This window comes from Poecile atricapillus, chromosome 8, assembly GCF_030490865.1.
Source record: "Poecile atricapillus isolate bPoeAtr1 chromosome 8, bPoeAtr1.hap1, whole genome shotgun sequence".
NCBI classification, from domain to species: Eukaryota; Metazoa; Chordata; class Aves; order Passeriformes; family Paridae; genus Poecile; species Poecile atricapillus.
The window spans coordinates 10,116,473-10,143,772 of record NC_081256.1 but is presented as its reverse complement, the minus strand read 5'-3'; the positions used below and the strand labels follow the sequence as shown (position 1 = coordinate 10,143,772).

The 27,300-nt window shown below is 43.3% G+C and overlaps 1 protein-coding gene and 1 long non-coding RNA gene across 2 annotated transcripts; both read right to left on the bottom strand.

The window, feature by feature from the left end:
- Positions 1-6,570: 6,570 nt before the first annotated feature.
- KCNE4 (potassium voltage-gated channel subfamily E regulatory subunit 4) lies at positions 6,571-9,585 on the bottom strand. The gene is made up of 2 exons (XM_058843994.1): positions 9,522-9,585; positions 6,571-9,091 (listed from the first exon to the last, which is right to left on the bottom strand). The coding sequence occupies exon 2, from the start codon at positions 9,063-9,065 to the stop codon at positions 8,577-8,579; it is 489 nt and encodes a 162-aa protein (XP_058699977.1). The 5' UTR covers positions 9,066-9,091; positions 9,522-9,585; the 3' UTR covers positions 6,571-8,576.
- Positions 9,586-14,087: 4,502 nt separating this feature from the next.
- Positions 14,088-27,139, bottom strand: LOC131581825 (uncharacterized). The gene is made up of 3 exons (XR_009278149.1): positions 27,062-27,139; positions 17,306-17,459; positions 14,088-14,417 (listed from the first exon to the last, which is right to left on the bottom strand). It is a non-coding gene; the product is annotated as an uncharacterized LOC131581825 (long non-coding RNA).
- Between the last annotated feature and the right edge of the window lie 161 nt (positions 27,140-27,300).

Sequence of the window (27,300 nt, the reverse complement as noted above, 5' to 3'; positions counted from 1 at the left end):
GGGGACACCTCTGGCCCTGCCCTTTGCCATCACCTCGAGCCACCGCTGCTTCCGGGCTCCCATGTGGGAAACGGCCTCAGGGGGAGGCACGGGACTTCTGTGGGACACAAAGAGCACAAGTTTGGGGTGCAAGTCACAGAATTCTTCCAGAGATCCCCTGTGGGGCTGCAATAATAATAAACCCTGTGGGGTTGCAGTAACTGTCCATGTACTGCTAACCTCACAACTCTTGGCATACTTATGAAGCCATTATTTCCACACACAGAATATATCACCCCTGATGAATCTTGTGAAAAAGATTAGGGCTAAAGAAGGCCAAGGGCTGTAGCTGATATTGGAGCAGGGTGCTGTTTTCTCTCTGTCACAGCTCAGCTGGTAACTTGCAGCCCAGTCTTTCCCTAGGGCTTGGTAGCATAGTCACTTTTATGGACTCATGCTTCAGTGGAACAGTTTGGCCTTCAGATGTGACAATAGCTTACGTGCAGGACTCACTAAGAGCGCAGTCCCTGGAGGGGAGCATGAGGATGTCTACAGGAATGAGCTGGCTGTGGCCCGAAGCAGCAGAGCAGATTTGTGTAATCCCTTATAGACCAAAGAGAGGAGTTAATCATTTTCCAGGCAGTGCTTCAAATTGGATCACTAGGGATATCTGTGAGGATTCCAAAAGAAATGTTCCTGATGGTCATTAACGTGTTCCCAGTGACGTACAAGATGCACACGCGCACCAGCAAAGCAGAAGTTAGCCTGGAAAAGACCCAGCTCATGTGAAAAGGTACACTTACAGTAAATTTCACTGCAAGGGACTCATTCATTTCCAGCACAAATAATGACTCCCACTGCCCTTCCACGTGTGCTCCCAGCAAGGGGTGAGGGAGCGGGATGCAGGCCATGTGTACAGCCCAGCTTCCACCCTTGAAAACTCCAAGGGGCCACGCTCTGTTTCCATAACACTTTTTACATGCTTACTTTTATGGGTCTCTTGATGACAATCTAAATCCTGCCTGTTCTTCAATAAACCATTAATCTTCCAGATAGAGTTCAAGGAAGTTGCTGTGTAGCAATAAAATGCATGTTTCCAGAGCCCAGAGGGAACAAAAAGGGAAAAAAACCAAAGTGAAATGGGGAGAAATTGTTTCTGAAAGGCAAATCCCTGGCTTGCAGGGTTGGGGGGGCATGTAGGGTTAACTCCCCAAATCCTGCGTGGAACTGTTCCTCCCCTCACCACACCCTGAGGCCACTCTGAGTGTAACATTTGTGAGAAGGTCCACCCTCCAGCATCACTGTCAGCATAAGAAAGAGGCTGGTGACCCCTATATGCCACCCTCATGGCCAAGAAGCCTTTTGTGAATGGTGCCAGCTGGGACTGTGCTTCGGTGAGCAGATACCAGCTGGGGAGTGTCAGTGATCATCACTGCCCCTGCTAGGCCTGCCTTGGAGGTTGGTGGGGAGAGGGCTCCACCATTCCCCACCAGCCAGAGACTTCAGCAGCTACCTCACATCACCCAGGTTACAGACTTGATGCTGCTTTTGCAGAATGAAGCATAAAATGTCTCCTCTTTGTCTTCAAACAACTTCCTTCTGTGTGCTGAGGGACCCAATCTCACAGAGCCAGTGGCACAAAAACCATCAAGTCCCCACACCAAGGCTGGTCATTCCTGTCCTGGGTTTACATTTGAACTGGTGACCCACTGTAGAAATTACAAATTCTGTGCCCCATTTTATAACAGGATAAATGAACCAATCCCTTGCTCTTCCAGGCCCCTATAAAATTGATGGTAACCATATGTCAGTGTGTGTAGCTGGTAGGAAAGCACGTACTGCACTACTCAAAAGAGATGGTAGCAGTCAGCATTAAAGAGTGCCAAGGAATAGAAAAAAATCAGGTTCAACCTGACTTAAGTGCCTTAAGCTATGTCTTTTATGCAGTAAAGAAAAAGAAGGCAAGGATAGGCCTGAAAAAATAATTTCCCTGGGCTATGGTCCTGTAGAAAAATGGTAGAAAAGGTAGAAAAATTGGCACATCAAGAAGACACATTCAGCTAAAAGTACAATTATTGGACTCTCTCAGTTCAAACTGACACAGCTCTCAACTGAAAAATGAGGGGAAATTCACTGTCTGTCTAGACATCATAAATAAATAAATACAGGGACTCAGAGAGTTTAGTGCTATTACTCTTAACTCCTGGATTTCTGATATTTCTCTGGCACACATGTATCTCACAAATATTCTTATACAGGACACTTTAAGTCCCAAAGCTCTGTCCATTCTATACAAATGTTTTGTACTCTTCTTTCCACATGAATAGAATGTTCTTGTTGTTCCTGATGATAGTACTTCACAAGACAAACTAAGGGTTGTGGAAAAGAAGTTGTGGAAAAATTTTTTTTTAATAACAGAAGAAATTCTGTGATCTATTGAATGTTTTTCATGAGTTTTATTACAAAACTAATGTATAATGCAGTCTGTAAATGTCTACACAAACAGTAAGTAAAGTACCTATAGATCACCTGAAGCGATAAAAGCCTTGAGCAGCCACCTCTAAGGCAGCATTTTTCTTGCCAATGCAGCATGATGAAGGTCAGCCCTTTCAGCAGCCATGTCTGCAAAAGTGAGCTGAATGATTATTTTAATCTGGTCTTGAATTCTTGATGAATACAGGAGAAAAAAATCTTTACAGTGAGCATCCATCTGAGATACAGGTCCTGGCCAAAGAGCAGCTAATTAGATATGACTGAAGTTAATTATGTTTAACACTGAACAGATAGACCCTGAGAAACAGAACGTGTCAGGGCTCTTGCTGCTGCTTCAAACCTCCAGTGGAGGCACAACGAGCTGTTTCTCAGTAGACATGGGTAGGTGCTACCATCACATCACCCAGTGGCCTCACTGTCATTTCTTTGATGACATTTGTAACCAAAGTCAACAGCATCCTTTGGTGTAAAATCCTGTGCAGCTAATGGAAATTAACCCATATGTACTCAGTGCACATGCCCCAAAATTCCACAGTGCTCTCATGCAGTGATGAGTGAGGAAAGTCATATCTGGAGAAGCGTCCCAGTGGTGCTTGGGCTTTCAGCATTCCCAGCACTGCTTCCAGTGAAGTGGCAAAACAGTGCTTGCAGTGTGGAAAGCAATTACTGACACTCAGTGGCTGCTGCTGCTGACAGGACTGGCAGTAGCAGTGGGTCATTTTGTAGCATCAGGTATTTGTAAGGAAAACCATGGGATGGGTCTTCCATTAAGGCCTTGGAAGAGGCACCCCTGGGGCTCTCCTGTGTTATGTTCAAGGCAGCCTGTGTGCTGCTGTATCACTCCATACCTAGTGTTAAAAAATAGTAGCAGAAGCAGTTTTTCTCTTCCTCTCTCTTCTCTTACAGGAAAACTTGTTTGATCAGTTTATTCTGATATGAGGAAAGAGAAGGGGGATGTACATCCCTAGAGGTGCACAGTTTATATTTCCTCCTGAGGGGAAGGAAAGAGCGAGCTTTTTTTGCATTGGCTAGGGTGGAACTCAAAACCACTTGCATGTCCCACATCCTCTCTCCTGCAGTGTTTGGCTGATGTTTTCACTGCTGGGATGAGACACAGCTGTCCCAGGGAGGGTTAGGCTGGGGACCAGCCCCATAGCAGGCTGCTGCAGGTCCAGCATTCATAAGTAAGCTGCAGGGCCTGCAGGCATCACACGGTAGTTCCATCTAAACAGCTGGAGTTCACACCAGAGGAGATTATTTAATTCTTTAATTGGTTCCTTCTCCAAGGACAAACAATTCTTCTGCTCTTTCTCACTTTCTATCAGAGCTCAGCACTCTGAAATTCTCAGTGTAGTTATCTTCAAATCAGCCTTAGGCACCTTAGGTGTGCTCTTCTTGAAAGTTCATAAAAGGGAGTCTTAGCCAAAACAAGTAATCCAGAGTATCACAGCGAACTTGGAGCTGAAGAGGAAACTGATTTTGGCCTCCCATATCCCAGAGCTACTGCCCTGCTCTCCAGCTCTCAACAAAGCAAAAAATCCTGTTACATAACTTCTGTGAGCCTGAGGAGGGATGAGTTGAAATATTCCAAGTGATAGAAATTGGCATTTGTTGCCAGTGACTACTGTTGCATCTAGCAGTATTAAGGAGGGCAAAAATAATTTGTTGTTCTTATTTGGGTAAGGGTTTTATATTTATACCATATCTTTCATCTAAAATTCACAAGCATCTCATATCTATCAGAAACATCTTGTATTTTCACAGACAGCAATGTAAGTAACATCATACAATAATCAAGAAAAGCATGGGCCAGTTGAATAGATGACTGAGGGATAGAGCTGGGAACACAGTCTGTAATGCATCATTCAATTGCCTTTATTATCCATTTTTTAGTCACTTCTTTGTGTGGTAAAAGCCTCAGCCTAACCTGGCCTAACACATACTAGAACCCTACCCAAACAAAACCAAACCAAACCAAATTAAACTTTGAAAAATTTGTGCTCATTGATTTCTTGATTCTTTTCCATTTTCTTGCCTGGTTGAGCTGGTTACCAAAGTGTCAATGCACTGAGCAGGTGCAGCTATTTTTGGCTGTACGCAGTAGGACCTGCAGAGGCATGGGAAAATGGAAAAAATACAAAAATTGAATGAGTAACCTCACAGGTGTGTCTGAACCTGACACAGTGGTAGGATTTAGGACAGGTCCTATCAGGGATCCCAACCTTGTGGCAGCCTTTAGAGCTGGCATTTCTATTTACAGGAGGTTCTGGAGCCAGCCCATGTACACAAGCCACATGTGGCCATCTTCTCCTTTTCTCTCAAAGGGGGTATGTGTTAACTACTGCAGCAAATGTATGAGGTATAGCACTGCCAAGAAATGGGAGCCAAATTGCTGTGTTCTTTTAAAGAAGAATGCATTTGGAAAAAAGATCACCTCCATTCAGTCAAATTACAGTCAATTATCATGGCCTTTAAGCCAAGATCTATTAGCTCTGAATCTAACTTAACTCAGTTACCGAAGCACACTGGAAATGTCATTTATTTTGGAAAAAGCAATATTATTACCTTTTACTCCTTAGTAGACAACCAGATTTTGAAACGAGATTAATGGGAGCAATCTTTTTCCGTCCTGTCTGTAGCTTTTGAAGATTAGCACCACTTCTTTTATTTTGGGAGAATAGCTACCTGCAAGTCTAGGGTCACTGAGCTGTCTTCAAGACATCATTGCATTCACTTGCACATGCATCTAACTTTTATAGCTAAAATAGATTTTTGCTTCTTTTTATTTTTTTCCGCCTGGTGTCATCAAAATACTGATTTGGACAAAGACAACTGCCTTAGGATGAAAGCAGATATGTTCAAAACTATCTACATGCTTTCTCCAACCCCACAACCCAAGGATAGCTCCATCACTACCTGCAAGAAGATGGCCACATTTTTGTGTTCAGTAGCTCTTTTCAGTGTAAATAGGCACCAAGGCAGTGTTTCCCTTTATAGCAGCTCAATTTAAAACAAGAAACTGCTGCAATAAGCTACCTTTTTGATCCATGCAGCACAGCTGTAATTTACATTTTGTTCTGTTTTTCCTCCTTATCACCAGTGCTGTCAGAAGTTTCTTGATTCATTGTTGTGGCAATGGAAAGGCTGAAACCCCGAGGCAGCGGCGTGGGTAAATGTGGAAGAGGCAGCGTCAGGGAGTGACCCGCTATTCCAGGACACCGCGGCTGTCCCAGGAGTGTGCGGCTGCAGGGAAACACAGCCCTGATGATGGGCAGCTTGAGGCCCACAGAAGTTTGTGACCAGTCTCCAGGAATTATTTCATAGGGAGTGAGTGAAGAGAGCAGCGCACAGGGGAGCCTGTTTTGTGGGAAAGCAAGCAGATACAACATTTTTAGCAATCTGATTTTTGAAACAACCTCAGATTACCCCGTGCAAGCAGGTCGTAACCAGTGCTGGTGAATCTGTACTTGTAACTCAACAGATTTAGGGAAGTTCAAAGCTGCCTCTAAACATTTATCCCCTTCTTAGGAAGGCAGATTCTGAAAACGTCCTCTCTACGTAATCCTGGGAATGACAGAGCAGCAGTGAGACCCAGGGTCAAAGCCTGTGACAAAGCCAGCTGCGTGCCATGGCCAAGCAGTGGAGATCCAGTGGGATTAGAGATCTGTGTCAGATACTTGTCCACAGCCTCAACCCCTCAACCCTAGCCCACTCAGTTTGCTACCATGCAAATCTAACTCTGAAACTCAAAATGCAAACGAGTCCAGAGGCTCGATAAGCAACACGAGTTTCCATAGCAGTTTTGTCAGCCTCTCCAGTGCCTCCCCAGCTCCCCAGGTCCTTGCAGAAGACTGTCCCTGTGGCCCTGCTTGCCACACACTCATGACCTGAGCATGCTGCCCAACAACCAGCAGGAACCAAAGGTGGATTTAGAGCACCTGGCTCAGCCCTGCAGCCAGCCCACAAAGCTGCAGTCCTGCAAAGCTCAAGGAATCATTTCAAAAAGGGGCTGAGAAGAGGATCCTGCAGGAATTGTGCCCAGTCTCGTTACTGGAAATCTATTTGACGTAGTGAACAAACATGGAGACTTTTCCAGGAAATGTGTTTCTTTATTTAAATAAAATTAGTGCCGGTAGAAACAATAAACTTTAAATACATGAGACAATTATATACAACTCGATGTTAGGAATTATATACATCAGTTTTTTACAGATACAAATACATTTATACCAGAAGTAAAGGACGAAGGAGAAAGCAATGGAAAATGTGACAACTTGCACATGTCCGTCTCATTTGGAAAGTTTCAGGATTCAAGTGATTCCAGGCAAAGTGCCAAACTTAATTTGGCTCCTTTCAAACTTAAAACAGCCCCTTTTAGAGTAAATCTACCAAAAAGCTTTATATGGTCTGATCCAAAGTTCAGTGAAGTCGATGGAAAAACTCCCGCTGCCTTCAGTCTGCCCCAATCAGGCCCTTTTGGAGCACAATGGAGCCCTTGTTCTGCCGTGCTTCCAGAGACAGCCATGCCTCATCCCTGCATCACATTAACCCTCTGAGCCCTTCCCAGCAGCACAGCACACTCTGCCTTCAGCTCATTTCTGCTCTTCAGCATTCATGTTTTTCGAGCTGTCTCTCAAGCTCTAATGCCAGTGGATAAATCACAGAGCTATTTTAGTGCAGGAAATACGTGGAGACATTTTGCAAATATTTTGCTGTGCAATGCTTTAGATTCAGGCTCTTCAGCCCTCATCAAAACACTGTAATAAGTTATTATAAAATATAAGGTATGATTGAAATATTAATTTTCTTCTTTGTATTAAATTTTACTTCTTTTAAAAGTGCAATAATTTAGCAAAAAGTTTAATGAGCATTTGAAAAATGTCACAGTACCATTAAATTAGGGGAGGGGGAAGTCTGTGGTGGTTTTAAAAACTAGTTACTAATAGCTTTATAGAAATGCATGTGTCACATGCAAGCTGTTTAAAAAAAAATGATGTAACACAATGCTTACCTACACTGGCTTAAATAGAGCAGAAAGTTTAGATTCTTTAATGATGTGAATAGGTACGATTTTACTGACTTCAAACAGAGAATGTAACTTTAACAGAGAAGCACAAAATCTTGTGCTGGGCCCTGACTCAGCTGATGATTTCGGTGGGGCCAGGAATTCACCCTTGCTAGGTTAAATTCCATTCAGAATTCCACCTACTTTTCAAGGGGGTGTAACAGAGCAGCATCTCTTTGAGCCTTTCTACGTCTTACAGCCTGTAACAAAGATCTTTTAACATCTCCTTTAGCATATAGATCTTTGCCTTTAGTGACCAAATGTACACAACTTTACAAAATACAAAAGCAAAACACTAGACCACCTTTCCTGTCAGTAACTCAGTCACAGGCTGGATTGCAGCAGAAGGTGGTGAACCTGACCCAGGCAGTACAGGTATATCTTAAGCAAAGACACAGATAAGTGTCATGGGTCTGGAGCCAGGCTTTACAAACTGCACAGAAACTCAGTGCCTCTTTTTTCTGCCTCGTCTTTCGTCCTTTCTGCACCTAAAGTCAGTCTCCAGCCATGCTGCAATCTCCCTTCAAGTACAGAATCAACAAATTTTCAGCTTTCAAAGCCTCATTGAGCAAATGTGCTGTTGGCTGTGGTTTGTCATAAGAAAAACACGGTAAGAGTATTTCTAGTCTATCACAGCTTTGTGTGTATGAGCACTACCCATCATCTTTAAGAACCAGGCACTTGCATGAGGGTAATTTCCCCAGACATTTCCCAGATATTTACAGATTTCTGAAATATGCAGAGACATGCCAGCAATAATTACCTCGTTACAAAATACATATATATTCACCGTGTTCATAGCTTTCATAGTAAGAAATAATAATGTAAAAATTAAAATTAAGCAACCCAATTGTGTGCAAGTTACATTTCCAAGTTGGGTACCACTGCTTCCTTGTCCTGCCAGCTCTCGGGAACACCTTGGGCCCAGGAGCACAGATACCTGTTCAGAGTTCATTGGAGAGCAGAAAAGCAGAGCCACAAGTTCTCAGTGGGAGCTCCACTCACGCTTTGGCAGCTGATCAGGGGAGCCCTGCAAGTGCTAGGAGTTCTTGTGGATGTTTTCCACAGAACCCTCGCTGCTCTCGTTGAGGGGCGTTCCTGACACTTCCCCGAGTTCAGTATCCAGCACTTCCTCCTGGATGGTGAAATGCACATCTGGGGAGGAGGACTCGGAGCTCACGCTGCTGCCTTCCATGGAGCAGATGGCGCAGGACAGGGATGGCACCATGCTCTCCTGCAGCATGTTCAGCATCATGGGGATCTGCACGGATTTCAGCCCTGCTACGGTCGGTAGAGGCTTTACAGCTTCCCCCCATTCTCTCTCCTCATCTTTGTAGAGCAGAAGCAAATGGGATGACTTCTCTTTTCTTTTGGATTTCATGTAGCCAAGCATTATTCCTATCAGGAAGATCCCGTAGAAAGACATGACAATCAGAATGTAAAAATACTCATTGCTGTTCTTTTCTGTGCCGGGGGATTCAGCATCAAGCATAGCTTGGGTCACATTTGCATGGTCCATCTTCAGCATGGAAAGTGCTGTACCACAGCTAAAGCCTAGAGGAGAATGTAAATGGATATGTAAGACTGTGTAAAGTGCAGAGCAAAGGTGTAAAAGAAACACCTGGAAAAAGGCTACCCCAAACTCTTCCTTATTCCTTGTAATTGTAAGCTTGCAAACCCCACACCTGATTGAAGCTCCCAGTCTATTATACCTCTGCATTACTATTGTAAGTGAATGAACTCTTGTTCAGATATATAAAACGTTAAAGGAAAGAAACACATAATATTAAATTATCTTGGGTTCAGTGCTGAATTATAAAACCCCCAATCCATATGAATAAAGTAAGAAAACAATATAGAAATTCTCTGCTAGGCACTTAAACATACTTTTGTGCTACTTGATCATGTTTCCATGGTGGGGGAAACTTAGAAGTATTATTTTGTTCAGTGATGCAGGAAAAAAAATAATCAAAAAGCAACTTACGCTGGTATGCAAATAATTCCTCCTTTTGCAAAGCTCAAGAGACCTTTCCTCTACCAAATGCCGGGTGTTCTGAAAACTTTCCTCTGCTGCAGTTGGAATAAATAGCTCTCAAGAAATGTTTCATCACGTGTTTTAGAGGCACAGTTTATAATAGTTTTGTGTTGGAGTCAACAGATGAACTTGAAGGATTGCAGTTCAACCCACTGAACTCTTAACAGCTGTGAAAAGAAAAAGAGTTGGGAATTCAGATTTTACTCTTTCCTAACCAGTTCCACACTGGCCTTTTCAGCTTGTGAATTTTCTCTTTTAACATCCCAGTTGCTAAATCTGACCTCTTTCCCTGAGAGCTGCTACACAAAATGGAAAACCTGCAGATCATTATTTTGTGTTTGTCATAACATATAGAAAAAGGTACATGTGAATTTTATATTCAACTCTACCAAGATATGTACATGCCTGCTACACAGAGCCTTCCCTAAAGAGACAGAGGAGGAAAGTCCTTTCTTTAGTTAGGACTAGTGGCAAAGCTTTAGAAAGTGTGTGCAGAACAAAGTGGTGGCTTTCAACTCGTGCTGCAGCTCCACTTTGCCACAAGGTGAGGGGCTGGGCTCTTGAGTGAGTTTTGGATGGATGGATGCTGTTGCTGCCTAACTTTGGGCATCAAGGCAACAACTGTGGGATCCAGGTTCTTCACATAATCAGTGGAAGGGTGCAGACTCCTCCAGGGAGCAATTTGGAGCTCCTGAAGTTTGCAGCCACCTTCTGCCTCCACAGAAGCAGCTAAGAGCTAATGCTGTGTACATGATATTATGCCTAAATAGAGGCCAGGGCCACGGAGTTAATGAGGATTTAAGTACAAAGGGACATTACCAGATGCTGGGCAGAGGGATGTTCTCTGAGACACTGCTGCAGCCGAGCAGAACACCCTGCAGCCCACCAGGGAGGGCAGCTCGGATGCAGCCTGGGTTGCAGGGCCCACAGAATTCCCAGTCATCAGCTCAGTGGTACAGGCGGCTCTGAGACCCCTTTCCAACACGTAAGCAACAATCCAGGCCATGGGAAGAAGGAGGCCCAGCTTGCACCTTAGGGATTTCATTTCCTTATCCTCTCCATCCCCGTTCTTCACACACAAAGCCCAATTAGTCAGGGCCCACATGTGAATGTCACCCCTTCTGCAAAGCTTCAAGGATGTTTATGTAACAGAACACTCCACTTCCAGAAAGCAGTAGACTGGTGCTGGAGTTTCCCAACGGTAGGTCTGGGGTTTTTTTCCCTGCAATCACTTGTGGATTCTTTGCATAGACAGCAAATTCTTTTCCAAACTCTGCCCTTACAATCCCTCTGAGGTAAAGGCAGATAGGATTAACTTCTCTTCACGTAGGAAAAGGCAAGAGAGAGAAGTTAGGCAACTTTAGATGTAGTAGAGCATTCGAGAAAAGACAGAATTATATGTGTTTGGAACCAGCATTTTCCATCACTTCTCTGAACGATTACAGGAAGAAAGGAAAAAATTACATTAGCCAGATTGCCCTCTCTGCACCTTAAAATAGAGAATCCTCCCTTTAGGATGTTGGTTTTATCTCCCTGTGCATTCCCATGTAATAGCTCAGGAGCTGTTGATGTTGGACTAACGTCTACTGGGATTTCATCTGACAAAATCTGTCTGCAGCACCAGCTTGCCAAGTCTGAATTCTTCTTCCCTGCTCCCGACAAATTACCGAGCAGGCAACAAGAGCATATCAACTGTAGGCAAAAGCAGAGCCCAGAGCAAGTCTTTGGATTTTCTAGTTAACTTCAGGGAATATTTACTTCACAGCTTTCTCAGCTTCATGTGATATCTGCCCTCCCCATTCAGCTCTGGAAGATGACATGTCAGATTTTAGCACCACCTCATGCAAAACTTTCACAGACTCGTGAGGAAGTGCCTTGCATTGTCGGGTCAATGAAAATTGGCTCAGCACAAGGAAAAATCCTTTTTCTCTGCCCATGAAACGCTCTTGGAAGTTGCTTGATCCTGGGAACAAGACCAGCTAAAGCCTGTCCTCAGTGTCACCACTCACCTGGACACAAAGGCGCATCCAGAGGCTCGGACCCCACGGCTCCCTGCAGGGAGCCAGCAGAGCAGGGCCAGACCTGCTCTTCTGTAGGCACCTGCAGGTGCAAATAGAATCCTTTATTTGCTCCCAACCCTCGTAGTCTTCATGTGGTGAAGCTCTGTACAAAATTATCAAGAACTGGAGCACCCAACAGGAGCACAGGAAGACTGCTCAGGTACATCCATAGATTTATGCAATTCCTCAAAAGTTTAACTGAAAGATGTCTGGATTGCATAATTCTGCAGTTATTGATGAAAACGCTTTGCAACTGTGTTTAGTTTGGCTAGCTGATGACATCTCTTCTCCATCTGTTAGCCCATGGTTCTTAAAAACAGTTTAGTTTAAAAAAGGCCTGCAAGGAATTCCCGAGCCTTCTATAGACATGAAGAGGAGGGATAGCAAGACACTGAGGAATAACCACCTGAAAATCATATGCCACTTGCTTACTGGTGCCATCAGTTAGCTTTCTCAAGCTGTACTCCATAGAAACTATATTTTTGTCTAAAAACAAGACATAAAAAATTTAAAATGGGTGTTTTAGATTTGTGTTTCAAAACTATATTTGCAGCAATTATATTGTAAAGCCATTGATCACAGCAAAGAACTTGCCTAATTTGAAATAAATTATTTTTTAAGTTAAGCTTACTAGCTACTTCTTTTTTGATGTCTTTCTTTCTTTCAGATCAATTCTTTTCCCCAAACTTCAGAGAATTTTCCCTGAAATTTCACTCACACATCTATGCTTTCAGCAATTGCCTCTCACATGCTCTTCCTTGCCTTCTTTGCACCCATGTTAAACAAGGCTATAAAGTTTAAGAATAATCCTCATGCTGTTGCTACCACCTTGCATATTCCCCCTCCGGAAAACATTCAGGCCAATAAAACAGACCAACAGCCAGGCACTCCAACAATGAAAAGGTCACAACATAGTCGTTGATGCCAGATTTCTTTTCTCAAGGTCCCTGTCTCTTAGAGAGCCTTTTGTGGCAGCAACCTCCGTCACCAAAGGACGCAAACGTTGAGGCTTGAGGCATCCCACGGGGCAGGAATTCACAACATGGCTTAAGGGATCATATAATGTGAGCCCTTTCTCCAAATAAAAATTAGAGGACAGTCACAAAACTGAACAAAGACAGAATCTATTATGAAGACAACATGAAACCTCCTTAGAGACCCAGATGACTCTGCAGGCTGCCATGGAAAATATATGCCTAACCCCTCATTATGGGCATAATCCATGGTCTGATGCTGCATTTATCTTTCTTGCCCCAGTTAGTGAGTTAATAAGACTAAAGACACCAAACAATTGTTAAAGGGGCAGCTCCTATGGGAAGCTGGGCTGTTTGATGAGAGTTTGCTGACAGAACCACTCTAAAGAGTACCCTAGTATGCACTTTTTTAGAGTTATCATCTGAAAAAAAAAGAAAAGAGAAACAGAAAGGACTGAGGAATAGGTTTTTTTTATTTCCTGCAAATGCACATTTAATGGAAGTAATGTTTGGTAATTTACAAGAAAGGGAGGGAGAGTTTTGCCATGCAAGTATGAACTTATTTTTGATTTAGACTTTCCAGACACTACAACTGGCAAAGGACAACTAACTGTTGGTGATCAAAAAGACAATCAAGGTATTTCACTCACATATATTATTTCAATTAAAATAAAGCTGAAGCTGTTTTTGACACCATAAAGGAAGACATGTTAAAATAGATGTTTGTGGTCCTGATCTGGTCTTGCATTTAAGGACCTGCCACACTGAGAGGTACACACTGACTTTCAGTCCTGCTGCAAATCACATACCTCACTGAGGAGCTGAGCCAAAGCCCCCTAAAGTTACTGGCAGTGCCTCTCATAAAACAAACATCAGCACCTGCTCCTTCCAAGCTCTGTGCAACTCAGTGAAGCCTGTGAGTGTGCTGGAATAAAAGCTAATTCAAAAGCAGCAATGCACTCATTCCCAGAGTAGACAATGAGGAGCAGAAGTAGCAGAAGCCACATACCTCCTCACTATGAAATGTACCAACAGTATGAAATTTATGAGCTTTACTATGTGCTCTTAATGCTTCTACACCTCATCAGTTCAGCCACTTAAGTGATATTAATCTAATAATACCTACAAATTTCTTGTGTTGGGAGGCACAGCACGGTAACAGGCTGGCAGATCACCACCCAAAAAGGCAACAACCACTGTGCCCATAAGCACAAGGCCTGAGTTGGCATTTGAGCCACTCACACATGGCTCTAGGTTCAGTGTCATTCTCCATCACTCTCCCTTATTTTTCATGCTGCAGAAATAGATGACATTCTTCATAAAATTGACACAAGCAATTTCCAGAGGAAGATGGCAATTTCCTCAGTGTCATCCATAATATACTGTGTTGCCATCTGGATGCCAAATGGGAGTGATGGTCTGATCTGTTATTAGCTATAAAAAACTTAGTAAAATTCTACAGCTCTGCCTTGGTACCTTACACCCTTCCCTGGGGAAAACATGCAAATATAACTCCAGAAGAGGCATGCTTCAGCCTTCTCTCCAACTTCAGAGTTTAGTTTGCTTTAATTAAAATTTTATTTAACCTTCATAGCAGATCCATATTCATGATATTTGAAATTTCTCAGGCCTTCTCTGCACACAGAGCACCAAAAAAATATTTTAATGAATAGAAGCAAATACAGGGTTTAGCAGCATCTCACAGCCAAGGTGACCATCTGCACTCGGAGTCTCAGCTCTAGCAGAGGCAAGAGATTTCTCAGAAGCCACATCCAGAGTGTGCAATTGCCCTCCAAGCACACAACATAGATCTGTAAAGGCAAATTGGTTTCAGATCCTGGGAGATGACAAGCAACAGAAAACCTCAATGATATCTATAATAACAGTTCAGACTAAATTTGGCATTTACTGTAAGGCATGTGCTGTGAGAGTCTTGGAGTTTTGCAGAGACATTCCTTTTCAACCTCTAAGTGAATTTGAGAAAGCTAGGAGTGACTGGAAACAGTGGGAACAGGTAACTCTCATGATAGCAATAAAAAGAAATTACATTAAAAAAATACAAACTTTTCAGTGGTTAATATGAGAGTCTGAGTTCAAAGTCATCACATCCTCAATTCTGTTTCCTGTAGCTAAGACAGGTTACAAAGTTATTTTATTAGCATAGATTTCCATGCAATAAAATGAAACCTATACTTCACATTACCTTACCCTTTTCCTTTAATGTGACACAGTGAATGTAGTGATGCTTGATTTGAAAATATTTTTTTTTCTTTTTCCTTAACTTTTTCTTCCCCAGATATAATTATCTGTTGGGTGCACTACCTTTAAACACAAGATAAACTCAAAGCTTACATTGCTTTTAGAGTCAAATAGTAGATTCAGCTGCTCTGTACTAAGGTGTACTTCATATCATGTTCTAACACTGCTCTTGAAAACGCAGCATTCAAAAGAGGTTGGAAACAGAGAGGGAGATCATCGTGGCATTTACTACAAAAACAATTCTACCCCTTTAGGAGCTCACACCATACAGTAAAGACTACAACCTGAGTGTCACAGTGATCTTCCATCCTCCTGAGGACAGAAAACATGTGCAGGGGGAGATTCACTCTCCTCTCCCAGGAACAGGTGTAGGGCAGAGATGAGAGGAACAGAGAGTGCTATAACAGTAGTACGCATCCAGCCCAGCCAAAGTGAAAGCACTTGCAAGGCCTTAGAGGAACAACCCATGTTTTTTCATTGTTATTTCTTCCAAACCTGCAAAATCAGTTCACAAAGAAAGAAGCAGCCCGTGGCTGTTTCACAGCCATGTCAGTATAACATCCCAGGTCACTGTGACCTTCAGTGCTTGTGAGATTTCCATTTTCACATGAATACCAGATGGTGAGCCCTCTCCCTCTGATATTCACTTTTCTGCAACATCAGACACTCCGCATGTGTGCGTTTGTAGCACTCCCTCTGAGTTTTGGTTGTGAAACATCCACATTTAACTGTAGCTGTTACAGCAAACATCCATTAATTTTGGCTCTCAACCCCATTGACCTGAATCTTCATGGGATTTCAAACACAGCTTAGATTACATCACTGCTGTTCTCTGCAGCAATCCCCTCTCAAGCTGAAGCAACTAAGATAGCACTTCAGTTTGATCTATTACATCTTGGCATCTGTTGACTGTATTCACTTTTTAGAGCATTCACTTTTTAGAATACTCAGAAACACAACAAAAGGAAGAAAATAGCAATCTGGGGTGTAAAGAGCATCAACAGGATGAACCCCAGGTGTACAGCAAAGAGGACAGAAAGTAAACAAAAGAGGCAGCAACAGCACGTGCTTCCCCTCCAAAGGGAGGGATTCTGCAAGGCAGAGGAGGGAGAGCAGTAAGCTGTGATTTCTGAGACCTGAGGCTAAGATTTGTTCCTGTGTTTCAGTATTTTGGTATCAGTTCTCATAGCCACAGCTGTGAGTGTGCAGGGAAAGGGTCCCTAAATGCATAATGTAGAGAATGGGTTTTAAACAATGCAGGATCATGCCTGCTCTAATTGGACAGGATTTCTTTCTTCTTAACTGTTAAGAAAACTTTATTTCCTTTAGCTAACACAAGCATTCCTGATCCAGCCTTGTGTGGACAACTGATGGAGTTTGAGTAATCTAATCCTCCACTACCAGGACCTTGGCTAATGTAACAGCCCCCCGAACCCTCCCATACCTCCTGTGTGAAAACGTTTGGAAAGAGTTCCAAGGGACCTGGAAAAGCCCAAGGAGAAGCCCTCGTGACATCTCCCTCATCACTGGTGTGAGTGGCCACCCTTCAGATCAGGTACATCCAACTGGACACAGAGTGCAGCCCTGGGAATCACTGCCACGTTCCAGGCTGGGTCTGTGCCCACACCACCCATGGCAAACTGCCCCTGGGCCATGTGGGGAGCAGCAACAGGGGAGAGAGCACACATCAGCAGGGCAACAAGGCTGATTGAAGGAGTCCAAACTTAATTCCCAAATGGATTATTAAAAAATAATACCAAAGAAAAGAAATTTAGCAACACAAAAATGCCTGCTCTAGGCAGGGGTGGTTTACTTGCAAATGATAAAAAAAAACAGAGGGGATGTATTTTTCAAATGAAATCCTTTATATCTCAATGGGTAGACATGAAAAAATTTTGTTAAAGCAAAGATAACCATTGTTTTGATGGAATTGTGCTTTCAGAACTTAGGGGAAAACACTCTCTTCCTCTCTTGGCTGCCTGTAACATGTGAATAATCAGCCCAAAGTAAACAACATGTGGTCTTGTGTGGTCTTTTCTCTTCATATGATGTTGGTATTTCACTTGAAACTAGGAAGTGACAGGAAGTGGAGAGTTCTGTGTAGATACAGGAGACCTTGTGCTTTCCCAATAAGCTCTGGAAATGCAGTTTTTGAAGAAAAAAAATCATTCCTGTTGCAGACAGGAAATGAAAAAAAAAATGCATCTAAACACACAGAATGAATAAATATTCCTTTGAGTCATATAACTAAAGAATTTGTGTAGCCTTATTCACAACATTTCCTGACTCTTCCACGAGCATTTCAATGCTCCAGCGTCACTGAGTACCAATCAATTCTTAAACTGAAGTGTTAAAGGAGTTCCTGAAAGCAACATAACTGCTGCATTATTTGCAATATGATACTATTATAATATCATGCTATATGTTATTAATATAATACCTTGATCTGTGGTGGTTGCTCACATAAATCATCCACTTAGGGAAGAGAAAGAGTGCTCTGGCAGACAGAAAGGCTCAGCACAGCAGGCTCTGAGCTCCTGTTGCTGTTGCACTGCTGGCAAGGAGTCCATTAGCTGCTTTCTTCAGCAAGGCTCCTGAAAGAATGATGAGTGTTTAACATGCTGCTACCTATTTTCACATCACTGTGGGGTGTGGAACGTTTGTGCTGGTTTTTCTGAACCGCTGCTTGCTCACCCAGCCCCAGCATGCCCCGACTCCTCCTGCTGTGGTAGGGGATGCACACAAAGCATCAACTCAGCGAGTTCTCCAACTGCCCACTCCCTTTCCCTGCCCCAAAACCTCTCTCCCACATGACCTATCCATATCCCAACCAGTCCAGCCCTCCCTCTGGATGGCTGTGTCCCTCACCCTGCCCAGCCATTCAATCCAGCTCAGCCAAAGCCCAGGAGAGCTTTGTTCCCTCCAGGCACCTCACAGAACTTGGGTCCCTGTGTCCCACGGGCTCAGCTTTGTGCTCTGTGGAGTACAAAGGCAAGAGGACACAGCTTACTCTCATATACAAAATCCTTCCACTGTGAACTGAAAACACAAAGTGGAATCCATTGCTTTGAATACTGGGACTCGTGGTCCTTGCCTTCATTTCTGGGCTTACCACCTCCTGAGTTAAACATCCCACCACTTTCTTCCTCTGTGACTCTTGTCCCTCACCTTTGATTTCTCCCAAGTTATCTCATTTTCACCTTAAAAAAACAGGTAGCCAAAGCATCTCCTTAAAACCCCTCCAAAATCAGCCAACTATCTTATAGTAGTAGGGTGGGAAGTGAGATAGAAAAAAGATTTTAAATAACACTAAAATACTATGAAAAATACTGATGTGCACTCAGTACCACATCTTTATACTTGTCCATAACTTCTGTTTCTTTTGTCTGACATTACTGGCTATAAACACAATGTGTCATATCAAGCCAAATTGCTGTGTTTGTGCTGGAGCAAAATACCTTGCATTTTTCTGAGCCCTGAAATAGCAATCACAGCCCATAGGTTTGTGAAGCACTCTCAGCTGGGACAGCTCTGCAGGGTTCCAAGTGCTTTCCCAATACCACCCTTCAAGAAAGAGCTGCCCAAACCAGTTCCTTCCTTCTCCTCAAAGATAAACTCTCTTTGCCAGGTTTCCCTGGGGGTGCAGCACAGCATCTTGCTCCTCACACCACCAGTGCTGGGGCTGGTGCAAGGCACACTCAAGGGGTGCTTCCAGTTCCTAACTCTCCTCCTTTTCCCCAAAGTTCAGCCATGCTTTGGTCAGACTCTTTTATTTGAAACAGTTGCTCATTGGAAAGCAGAGAGGGGTGCCTCTATTCTGGAAGGTTCCCTGCCCAGGTCCTCATTGCCTGGTAAGTCCTATTGGGATAGGAGCACAGACCAAGAAAATATTAATCTGAATTCATTTGTATTTGTGAATAACAGATTTAAATGAAAGAGTGAATGCAGACTGAACAGCATTAGGATTAGCTAGCAGCATAAGCAAATAAAGAACTGTGGAAAAAAAATTCACAAAAAATAATTTGGAAAGTCAGTTCTTTGGGATTGAGGAGTTTTGACAATTAAGCATTATGATTTCCTGCTGAACCAACCAACAAGTCAAAATATATCATTATTTTTTCCTAAACCCAAGAACTAACAAGAAAAACAAAATAAACTCCAATCGATAAAGACTTTTTTTTTTTTTTAATATCAGGGTCTGAAAATTACTTCAGGACATAACTAAAATGTAAACAGCACAAGATTGCCAGTGATGAGCTGTTCCAGGGTGCAAGGTTGAGATGACAGGGGCAGAACCAACTTGTTCTGGACTCCTTCATGATGTGAGGGTGAATAAAACAAAAATAATCTCTTCCAGTTATGTGAAGGATGAAAAGCAGCTGCAGTCACTCAAACAGGCACAGATCAGAAATCCCTGAGGATAGCACACCACTCACCTCCAGGATCAGCAGGCTCTGCCTGCCTCTGCTGCAGCCCCGCTGGCTCCTGCAGCTCTCTCAGAAGGCAGGGCTGAGCTGACAGGCAGTGCAGGATCTCAAAAGTTCCTCAGAGGAAGCTCACAGCCCCTTGTGCAGCCAGAGGGCTGCCCCTTCACAGACACCCACTACACTTCATTTTAAGGAGAGAATCTCTTCTGTTACAGGCACTGAACCAGCACAAGGCACAGCAAACCTACACAGAGATCATTCCCCGCTGAAGTCGCTGGGTTGGTTTGTTTTTTCTGAAAGGTGAATCATGTTCTGCCTTTTGGGTTTAATACCTAAACCATTTTCTAGAAAAGATTCCTACCATCTCAGCTCTATAAATTGCCTCATAACCTTGTACCCCACTGATGCCAATAGCAACAAGGGTTGGTCACCCCTTCACTGTGCCCCAGAACACCACATTTGTGCTGCTACAAATCTGCTCCTTTGCAGCCACCTCTGGGTGTCAGGGTTTGATGTTTGCTGCTCTCTGGTACATCCCTGCCCTTGGCTCCCTCTCCAACACAACTCACATCGCCTCTCTTTGGTATTCAACAAACCACAAGAGGTTTCCTACCGGTGGGAGTTGTGATAGATCCATCTCATGGCTGGAAATCTCAGTGTGGGGAAGTTCAGGTCATCACTAAAACACCAAGTTGTCTTTTTAGGTTTTTTGGCGTTTGGCTCTTGTCTTTTTACCCAGCCCCACCATGACTGGTTTCAGGGTCTGATGAAACTCAAAAAGGAAATAAAAGAAGATAAAACATAGACATTAATTTGGGTACCCAGTGCTCAGACACTTCCAATATATTGCCCCATGCCTTGCTGTAATTTAGCTTAGGAAAGCAGCCATTTTGCTAAATTAAAGATATTAGAAGTCTTATGAGCAAAGTGAGCCTAGGCTCTGATTCCTAATTTATTAGCATTTTCATTTAATTTCTCTTATTTTACTTGACCCTTCATTTCAGAAGTGGTCCAGTTACAACCACATAGGTTCATTATCACATGGAAAATCCACGAGCCAGGCCAGCGCCACTGCAGCAGCACCTAAAGAGCAGCGAGTGACTCCAGCAGGAGTGAGCTGCACATCCCCAGCCCAGCCTCCCCCTCAGCCCGAGTTGCCATGGCTACAAGCGATGCTCAGGAGATGAGATTGCCATGGCACCGAGGCAGGAGAGGCTACTCGGGGCAGGGGACACACCCCCGATTCTATGTGCCATCGTTTTAATTAATAAGGAAACAATGTAGCCAATTACACACAGGGAATGCAGATTTCTGGAGACATTTCTATTGGACTAAACTTAGGAGAGGTTCAAATCCAGCTTTAAAGACAAGTGTCAAAACCAAAAGAACTTGTTAACAAAACAAACCACAGACAAAGCATATTAGATTTCTATCGTTATAACAATAAAGTGGGGGCAATTAATATGGACTCAACATAAGTAAAAACCAAGTGAGGATCCGACACACCTACATGAACTCTATACTACTTTCTCAAGATGAAAGGTGGAGGCTTCCTTCCCAGGAGTGTGAGGAAAACTGATCAAGCAGCAATCTCCTCTATACCTGTACAGGATTTTTAATACTGGAAATTTGTCCACGACTGGAGGTGTTCAAAACTCAGTCTGTGTGACTCACAGGCAGTCTTAAGCAGGACTGTGTTATCAACTCCCCCCATTTAATCAGATACCTTGCAGCACTGAGATACTCATCTCACACTATTGAGCTGTTGCCAAGACACCATTCACACTTCTGACTCCCCATTAACATCAGCTAATAATCTTCTGCCCTCGGCTTTCAAAGCACTTCTGAAGGATCTAAGGCTGCTGTAAGAAAACAGGGTGAGAGAAAAAGCTTCTTGCTCTTGCAAGCAGTCAAATTAAGTTTAGCCCATGGCTTTTGCCTGCCTCAGATAACCAGGAAACCAGAAAAAGAAAATCTTAAATCCATTACTTTAATCATTTGGGGATCTGAGTTGTGAATTTTGAATTACAACTTGCTAGGAGTTGGCAGGAGCAATTAAACTTTAAAAAGCAGACATGACCACGGGTTCCCCTGTTCCTTCCCATTTCTCCCTCAAGTGCTATCAGGTTCTCTCTGCTTACATCCATAGCTGGGTTCCTCTTCCTTCCCTGGAAGGCCACAGCACAACCCCTACACTTCTCAGCTGCTTCCCCATTTTGTTCAAACACAGATGACTTGAGCAGAGGTCCAGACAGGGGCACAGAAACTGTTCATCCTGAGCAAAGCTTTTGGGATCAGCATCCCAGGGCTGGAGCTGGGAAAGCCCTGCTGCAGAGGCCAGTCAGCACTGCTGCTCTTCAGCATGGACAAGGTCAGGGAGAGGAAAAAATTCCAGCCAGCCTCATCTCAGCCCATTATTTTATTGTGACTGAAACAAACTGACTTTGAGCCTACTCTCCTAGGATGCAATCACAGCACTTGTGAAATGCTGCTGCTTCTGCAACACTAAATCCACAGTGGGGAAATCAGGCCGGGAGATGTGAGTCTGAGCAAGAGCTGCAGGAGTTCAGTAACCAGCAGGTTCCCAGGGCTGTGTGTCCTGGGCTTGCATCGGTAACAATCTGTGTCTTTAGCCCCCACAGGAGGGAACAGTGGCACAGGAACATGAATGCCAAGGCACAGTAATAAATGTTCAACCTCTACTGCAGCAACCAGGCTATTCTTACCCTCAGGTAGGTTTGTGTCAGGTCTTATTTCAGCTGAACTTGCTCTTAGTCCTCAAAACAGGTAAAATAAAGAAATCCTTACATCTATGAAAAAAATACTGCAGGCAAATAAAAGAGGGATAAGAACCCCAAACCAACACATTTTGTTGAGGTTTGTGTGATGAATGCTGGGTGTGAGAAGTGGAGATTTCTGACTTGTGCCCTTCATTCTGTCGCTGCACACGTCACTTGCTCCAGGACTGAGAGGAAAACACGGCTGGGTCACTGCCCAGAAGGAAGATGACCTCCAGAGAGGTCAGAGGCTCTCCACTACAGCAGGAAAACTACAAAGGATGAGTTCAGAAGAGATAAAGACTTTTTTTATTTTGCTTTGCTATTGTGAAACAGTCAAAATCTTTTCAAAATAAATAAACTAGTACTGGGAAGATAATTTCTTACAATAATCAAAGGTATTGCTTTTTTCTTGATCCAAAATGTGAGAGAATCAGGTCAGAACTGTGGGTCTTTGCTCTTGTGGGAGATTCCCAAATTCACAGGAAAACAAATGTCACTGCTGCTCACCAAGTCATCTATTGCACGCAACTGCTACTGTAAACTGAGTCACTGAAAAGCTACAACCATTTCTCACAATTTCCCTGTAATTCCTGTAAGGTTGTGGCTTTTTTTATTTGTTTAGTGACTGAAAGCAAAAAAACAAGTCAGCTCTAGTAGAAAAATCCTGAGTTAAATTTTAAATATTACTTAAATTGTATTTAAATAGTATAAATCTCTATTGCCATCCTTCACACCTACTGTCAGCTGAGTTTTCTTACACTGCAGTTTCAGGGAATGAACACACTCAGTCTGTGCCTCAGGATATTCATACAGCTGCCTTTTAAGACTGTCACATGGACCAGCAGAGAAACACCAGTAGAGATTTTTTTTCACTTTGAAACTACCAGTACCAACATTTCAGTTCATTAGCCGAGGAAATAAAAAACCAGTTCAAGTAAATTATCCAGCCTCACATGGTCTGATTCCCTCAGTGCTGCAGGAGCATTCACCCCCAGAGTGGCTGCAGTGACAAGGGGCTCTGTGGCACTTGCTGATGTCCCCAGCTCCCCACGCTGGTTGGGGACCCATGGCTAAGGTGGGTGCCCTGTGCAGTCACAGAGGAGCCAGGCTGCTCCAGCTCCCACCTCTGTAAACACCTCCAGAAATGATGCCTGCTCACACCAAAAAGCTCCTTGAGCAGAGACAGCTTGAAGGATAAACTCCAGAATAAAACAAATTAAGAGAAGGGATAATGAAGAGGATTAAAGTTTCAATATACTTTAGAAAAAATTTTGACAAGACTTCTGTCAACTCAGTTAATACAGAAAGTCTTTCGCTGCAGCTGACACGCGCTTCTGACTTTAAAAATGATTTATAAATTAGGAGTAAGATACCAGATGTGGAAATGATGCAAGCATTTGAGATGCATCAATCTTTAAAGCTATTTCTCTCTAAAAACTATGAGAAAGGTCTTGGCAGCAAAATCAAAAAGTTTAAAAAAGGGAAAAAAATACAATTTCTTCTTAAAGGGAGCTGGGGAGAAAACCAAAGCAGGACTGTGGAACAGTGTCAGCTGGGAATGATTTTCTGCAGCCCCTGCTACAGGTTACCACAGCAGTGTCCTTTGCTGTCTGCAGTCAGTGTTTACGAGGAGTGAGCTCAGTTCAGAGGCTGCTGTCAGGAGGAAAAGCTCCCTTAGCCCAGCTGGGTTTGTGCAAGCACTGACTCAGCACAGGGAGTGATGCTGATGGGGTGCAGCCCTGTCTTGGGGGGGCACAGCCTGGCCCCCCACACCAGCACATACAGGGAGAAGAGAACATGGAAGAGAAGGAACCAAACAGCTCCTAAAAGAGGTCTTAAAAAGCTGAAAGAAGCCAGGGAGCTGGCTGTAATCTCAGCCCTAAGAGGGAAAGAAAATGTGAAATGGTGTCAGCAAGTGTTCCTAAAGAGACTTTCTAAGGCTCTGTTGCACTGAATCAACACAGGACTCTTCAAGTCACAATGGGCTAGAAATTTCTATCACAATAAAGCTGTTCTGAGTACTACTGGAGCTTTCTTGAAAAAGCAAATAAACAAAGACAAACAGATGGAAATAATTATAATTCAAATACTTGGAATTGTTGGAGTGCAGTTTTCAACTATCCCAGATTGGTCTGGGCCCTAAAACCCTTCCAATCTTTTTCTAGCCAGCAACACTGGCCATTCACAAATCCTCAAGCCAGTGACTGAGGACAGCAAATCTTTGCTTTCAGGGCAGACATTTCTCAAATGGAGTTCTTTTTCCTCACCAAACTAGCTCACCCTTCCACAAGAACACAAAGACAGGGTGGCTACACACCTGCTCAGTGCCCTGAGCACAGGCTGCTGCAGGTGACACTTGGCAGCCACAGCCTCACTGTTCCAGCATTTCAGAAAAAAAAAATCTGGTCTAGAAATCTCTGCCAGTCAAGACCTACACAGAGCATCATGCCTCCTGTGGAAGCAATCCATTTTATCTACATCTGTTTATAAATTCTATAAAACAATTTAAAAAGACAAAACATCAGTTGTGGAAAAAAAAGCACACCAGAAAGTTCTGATCAGCCCATGGTATAATGAAAAGCTACTGGTAGAAAATAAAACTGATGGAAGAAAATGGAAAAATGGTTTAAAAACAAGTATCCCTTATTAGCACTGGAAAAAATTCTGGGGAAAGTCCCAAATCTCATCTATTTATGAAAACTTTAGGAAAATTACTGCAAAACACAAGGTGGCATGCTCCCCATCAGCAACACACCTCCCCCAACCAGATCTGTCACCTTCCTGAGAGGCAGATCATCAGATAATGTCATGAGATAAAATCTCAGATAATCCATTACAAAGCCCATGGAGGAATAACTATATGGGAGATACTTTCAAAGAAATATTTCAGAAGTTTATCAAGACTGCAAATAAAAATGGAAGAAATTTCTGAGAGAAACTTTAGCACATTTTATTTATAACACCCTTGGAGAGACATCAAACAATTCAGCAGGAACCACCACCCCCTGAAGCTCCATGGTGGTCTGCACCAGGAAGGGACAACCCAAACCCTTCTGGCCCTGAATTTGCCCTGTTTTAGGTCCCCTCCACAATGTTTGCCTGTTCCTGTCAGTCCCAGGGAGTGCAGAGGCATAGGCAGATATCCCACTGGAGCTGCACTCAATAACTTATCAACCCATTCTGATACAGAAATTACTCTTGAAAAGTCTCCCTTTTTTATTCTCCTGTTGTTTTACAGCTCTTACACAGCTTTGGCAAGAAGGGGAGGAAAGAGGATGTGATGCTGAACGGGCCAGATTGCTCATTGGCATTCTCAGCCTTCCTGCTCATTATGCTATGCTGCTTTAGCTGGAACAGACCAGGACCTGAAATGCAACAAAATTAAGCAAAATCCCTTCATTTCCAAGAAACCTGGCAGAAATACCCGGTAAATGTGTGTGAGTTCCAGAGAACTGATGAAACATAAAATGCTTAATGAGCTTCAGTAAATAGCTTCCTTACAGCTTGTTAAACATCCACAATCTATCTTCCAACTACACTACATAACAGGAACTACGCTTTCCAAATCATTCTTCAGTCTTGTAAGCTATATGCTTAAGATTTAAAAACAGCTATACAAATATGGTACTAGGAAATGTACCAAAACCAGAGAGGTTGCTGAAAAATTTCTGATATAAATGGTGTTTCAAAAAAATGGAACTGTATCTGACCAGCATTATTAAGATAAAGCTCTAACTCAAAGCCTATATTAATAATTAAGCATCCAGGCTGTCTTGCCAGGTTGGGATACAATGAATTTTATGGGAATTTGATAGACAGTTTCTTTAGTTATTAATAATTTAGTATTTCAAAATGATGCTTCTTTCTCCCTTAACCTCTCTAGGAGCCTAACGTAGCAGAAACTCAATGGAAATTTACTTTATGTAAGGAAATTTACTCAACGTAAGGATTTACGTCAAAATTTCACCATTTCAGAGGAATAAAGGCCAGCAGCCACTAGGCTCGTTGCCAAACACTACTGTGATTGCACATCAGTGGGAAGCCATATAAACTTTTCCATTAGAGTTTAACTCTTACATTCATAAAGTTGTCTCTCAATTATCTGCAAATAATTACCAAAACAAAAACCAAACAACCTACCCAACCTTGCAACCAACAGAAGGCATTACAGCTCCTGGGAAAGAAATAAACACACGCTTGTAATAAAGTGGGAAAGGGTACAGTGGAGTACACGGGAATTCAGGGGCTAGAGATTCAAATATGATACGTGCTTTTTCCTGCTGTTACTTGGCAGTGCTGAGTTCCCCTGAAGTCTGATATAAAATATCTTTTTGACATTTCATGGCTGCACTGTCCTTTTGGGTTCGTGCGCTCCAGGCAACTGAACCCACCCAACTCCCAGCAGGGAAAGCATTTGCTTTCCTACCAACCCTGTCCTGGGGACCAGGCAGCAGTTTGGGGATGCCCATCCAGGAGCACCTGGAGATGGAAGTGCCCCGATGGCCAGCCCTGTGCAAGGTCTCTCTGCTGGGCAGGGAGGCAGCTAAAGCCAAGCACTGGTTTGGTGTAAAGCAGGAGCAAAACGCTAAAGCCAGTCTATATAATGAAATGTGGGATTCAAATCATAGAGACATTACTTGCTAAAAGCCACAGGTATCTATTTTAATCATAGCTAGAGTAGAGTAAATACTTGCCAAGGCTCTGAAAGTTTCAGCCACCCACAGCTGCTGTCCCACCCTCCAGTCATGGGCAGACACAGACCCACTGTGACCAGCTCTGCCCGCAGCTCCAGCTGCCCTGCCTGGGAACATTCCCTAATTCCCATTTAGCACTGGCACCTTTCATCCCAAATAGAAGCTTTTCTCCCACTGGCTGTCCAGCACAAAGAAAAGGCACAACTCTCATCTGTTCCCTGGCTTGCTGAGGGCAGACAAATCATTTTTATATCAATTCTAGGGAAAGGCAGAGTTACCTTTGCACACCACTCACCTTTGATCTGCAGGACATTGAGAGGGGAGGGCAGGTGCCAGCCCCAGGATCAGCACAGCCATTCCCAGCACTTCCTTTAACCTCCAGTGCCAAGACAGAACTTACACACACACACAGGAATAACAACAGGTTTTTAAAAAGACTATTCCCACGTATTACAACTGTTTCTAAAAATATTACTCACCTTTTCAAATCCAACTGTTTGGGCGCTCCTTCTCCCTGCTGCCATCCCTGGATGC

Excerpts from the sequence above, each read along its gene's own strand:
- KCNE4 (XM_058843994.1), bottom strand. The coding sequence starts at position 9,065 with ATGCTGAAGATGGACCATGCAAATGTGACCCAAGCTATGCTTGATGCT.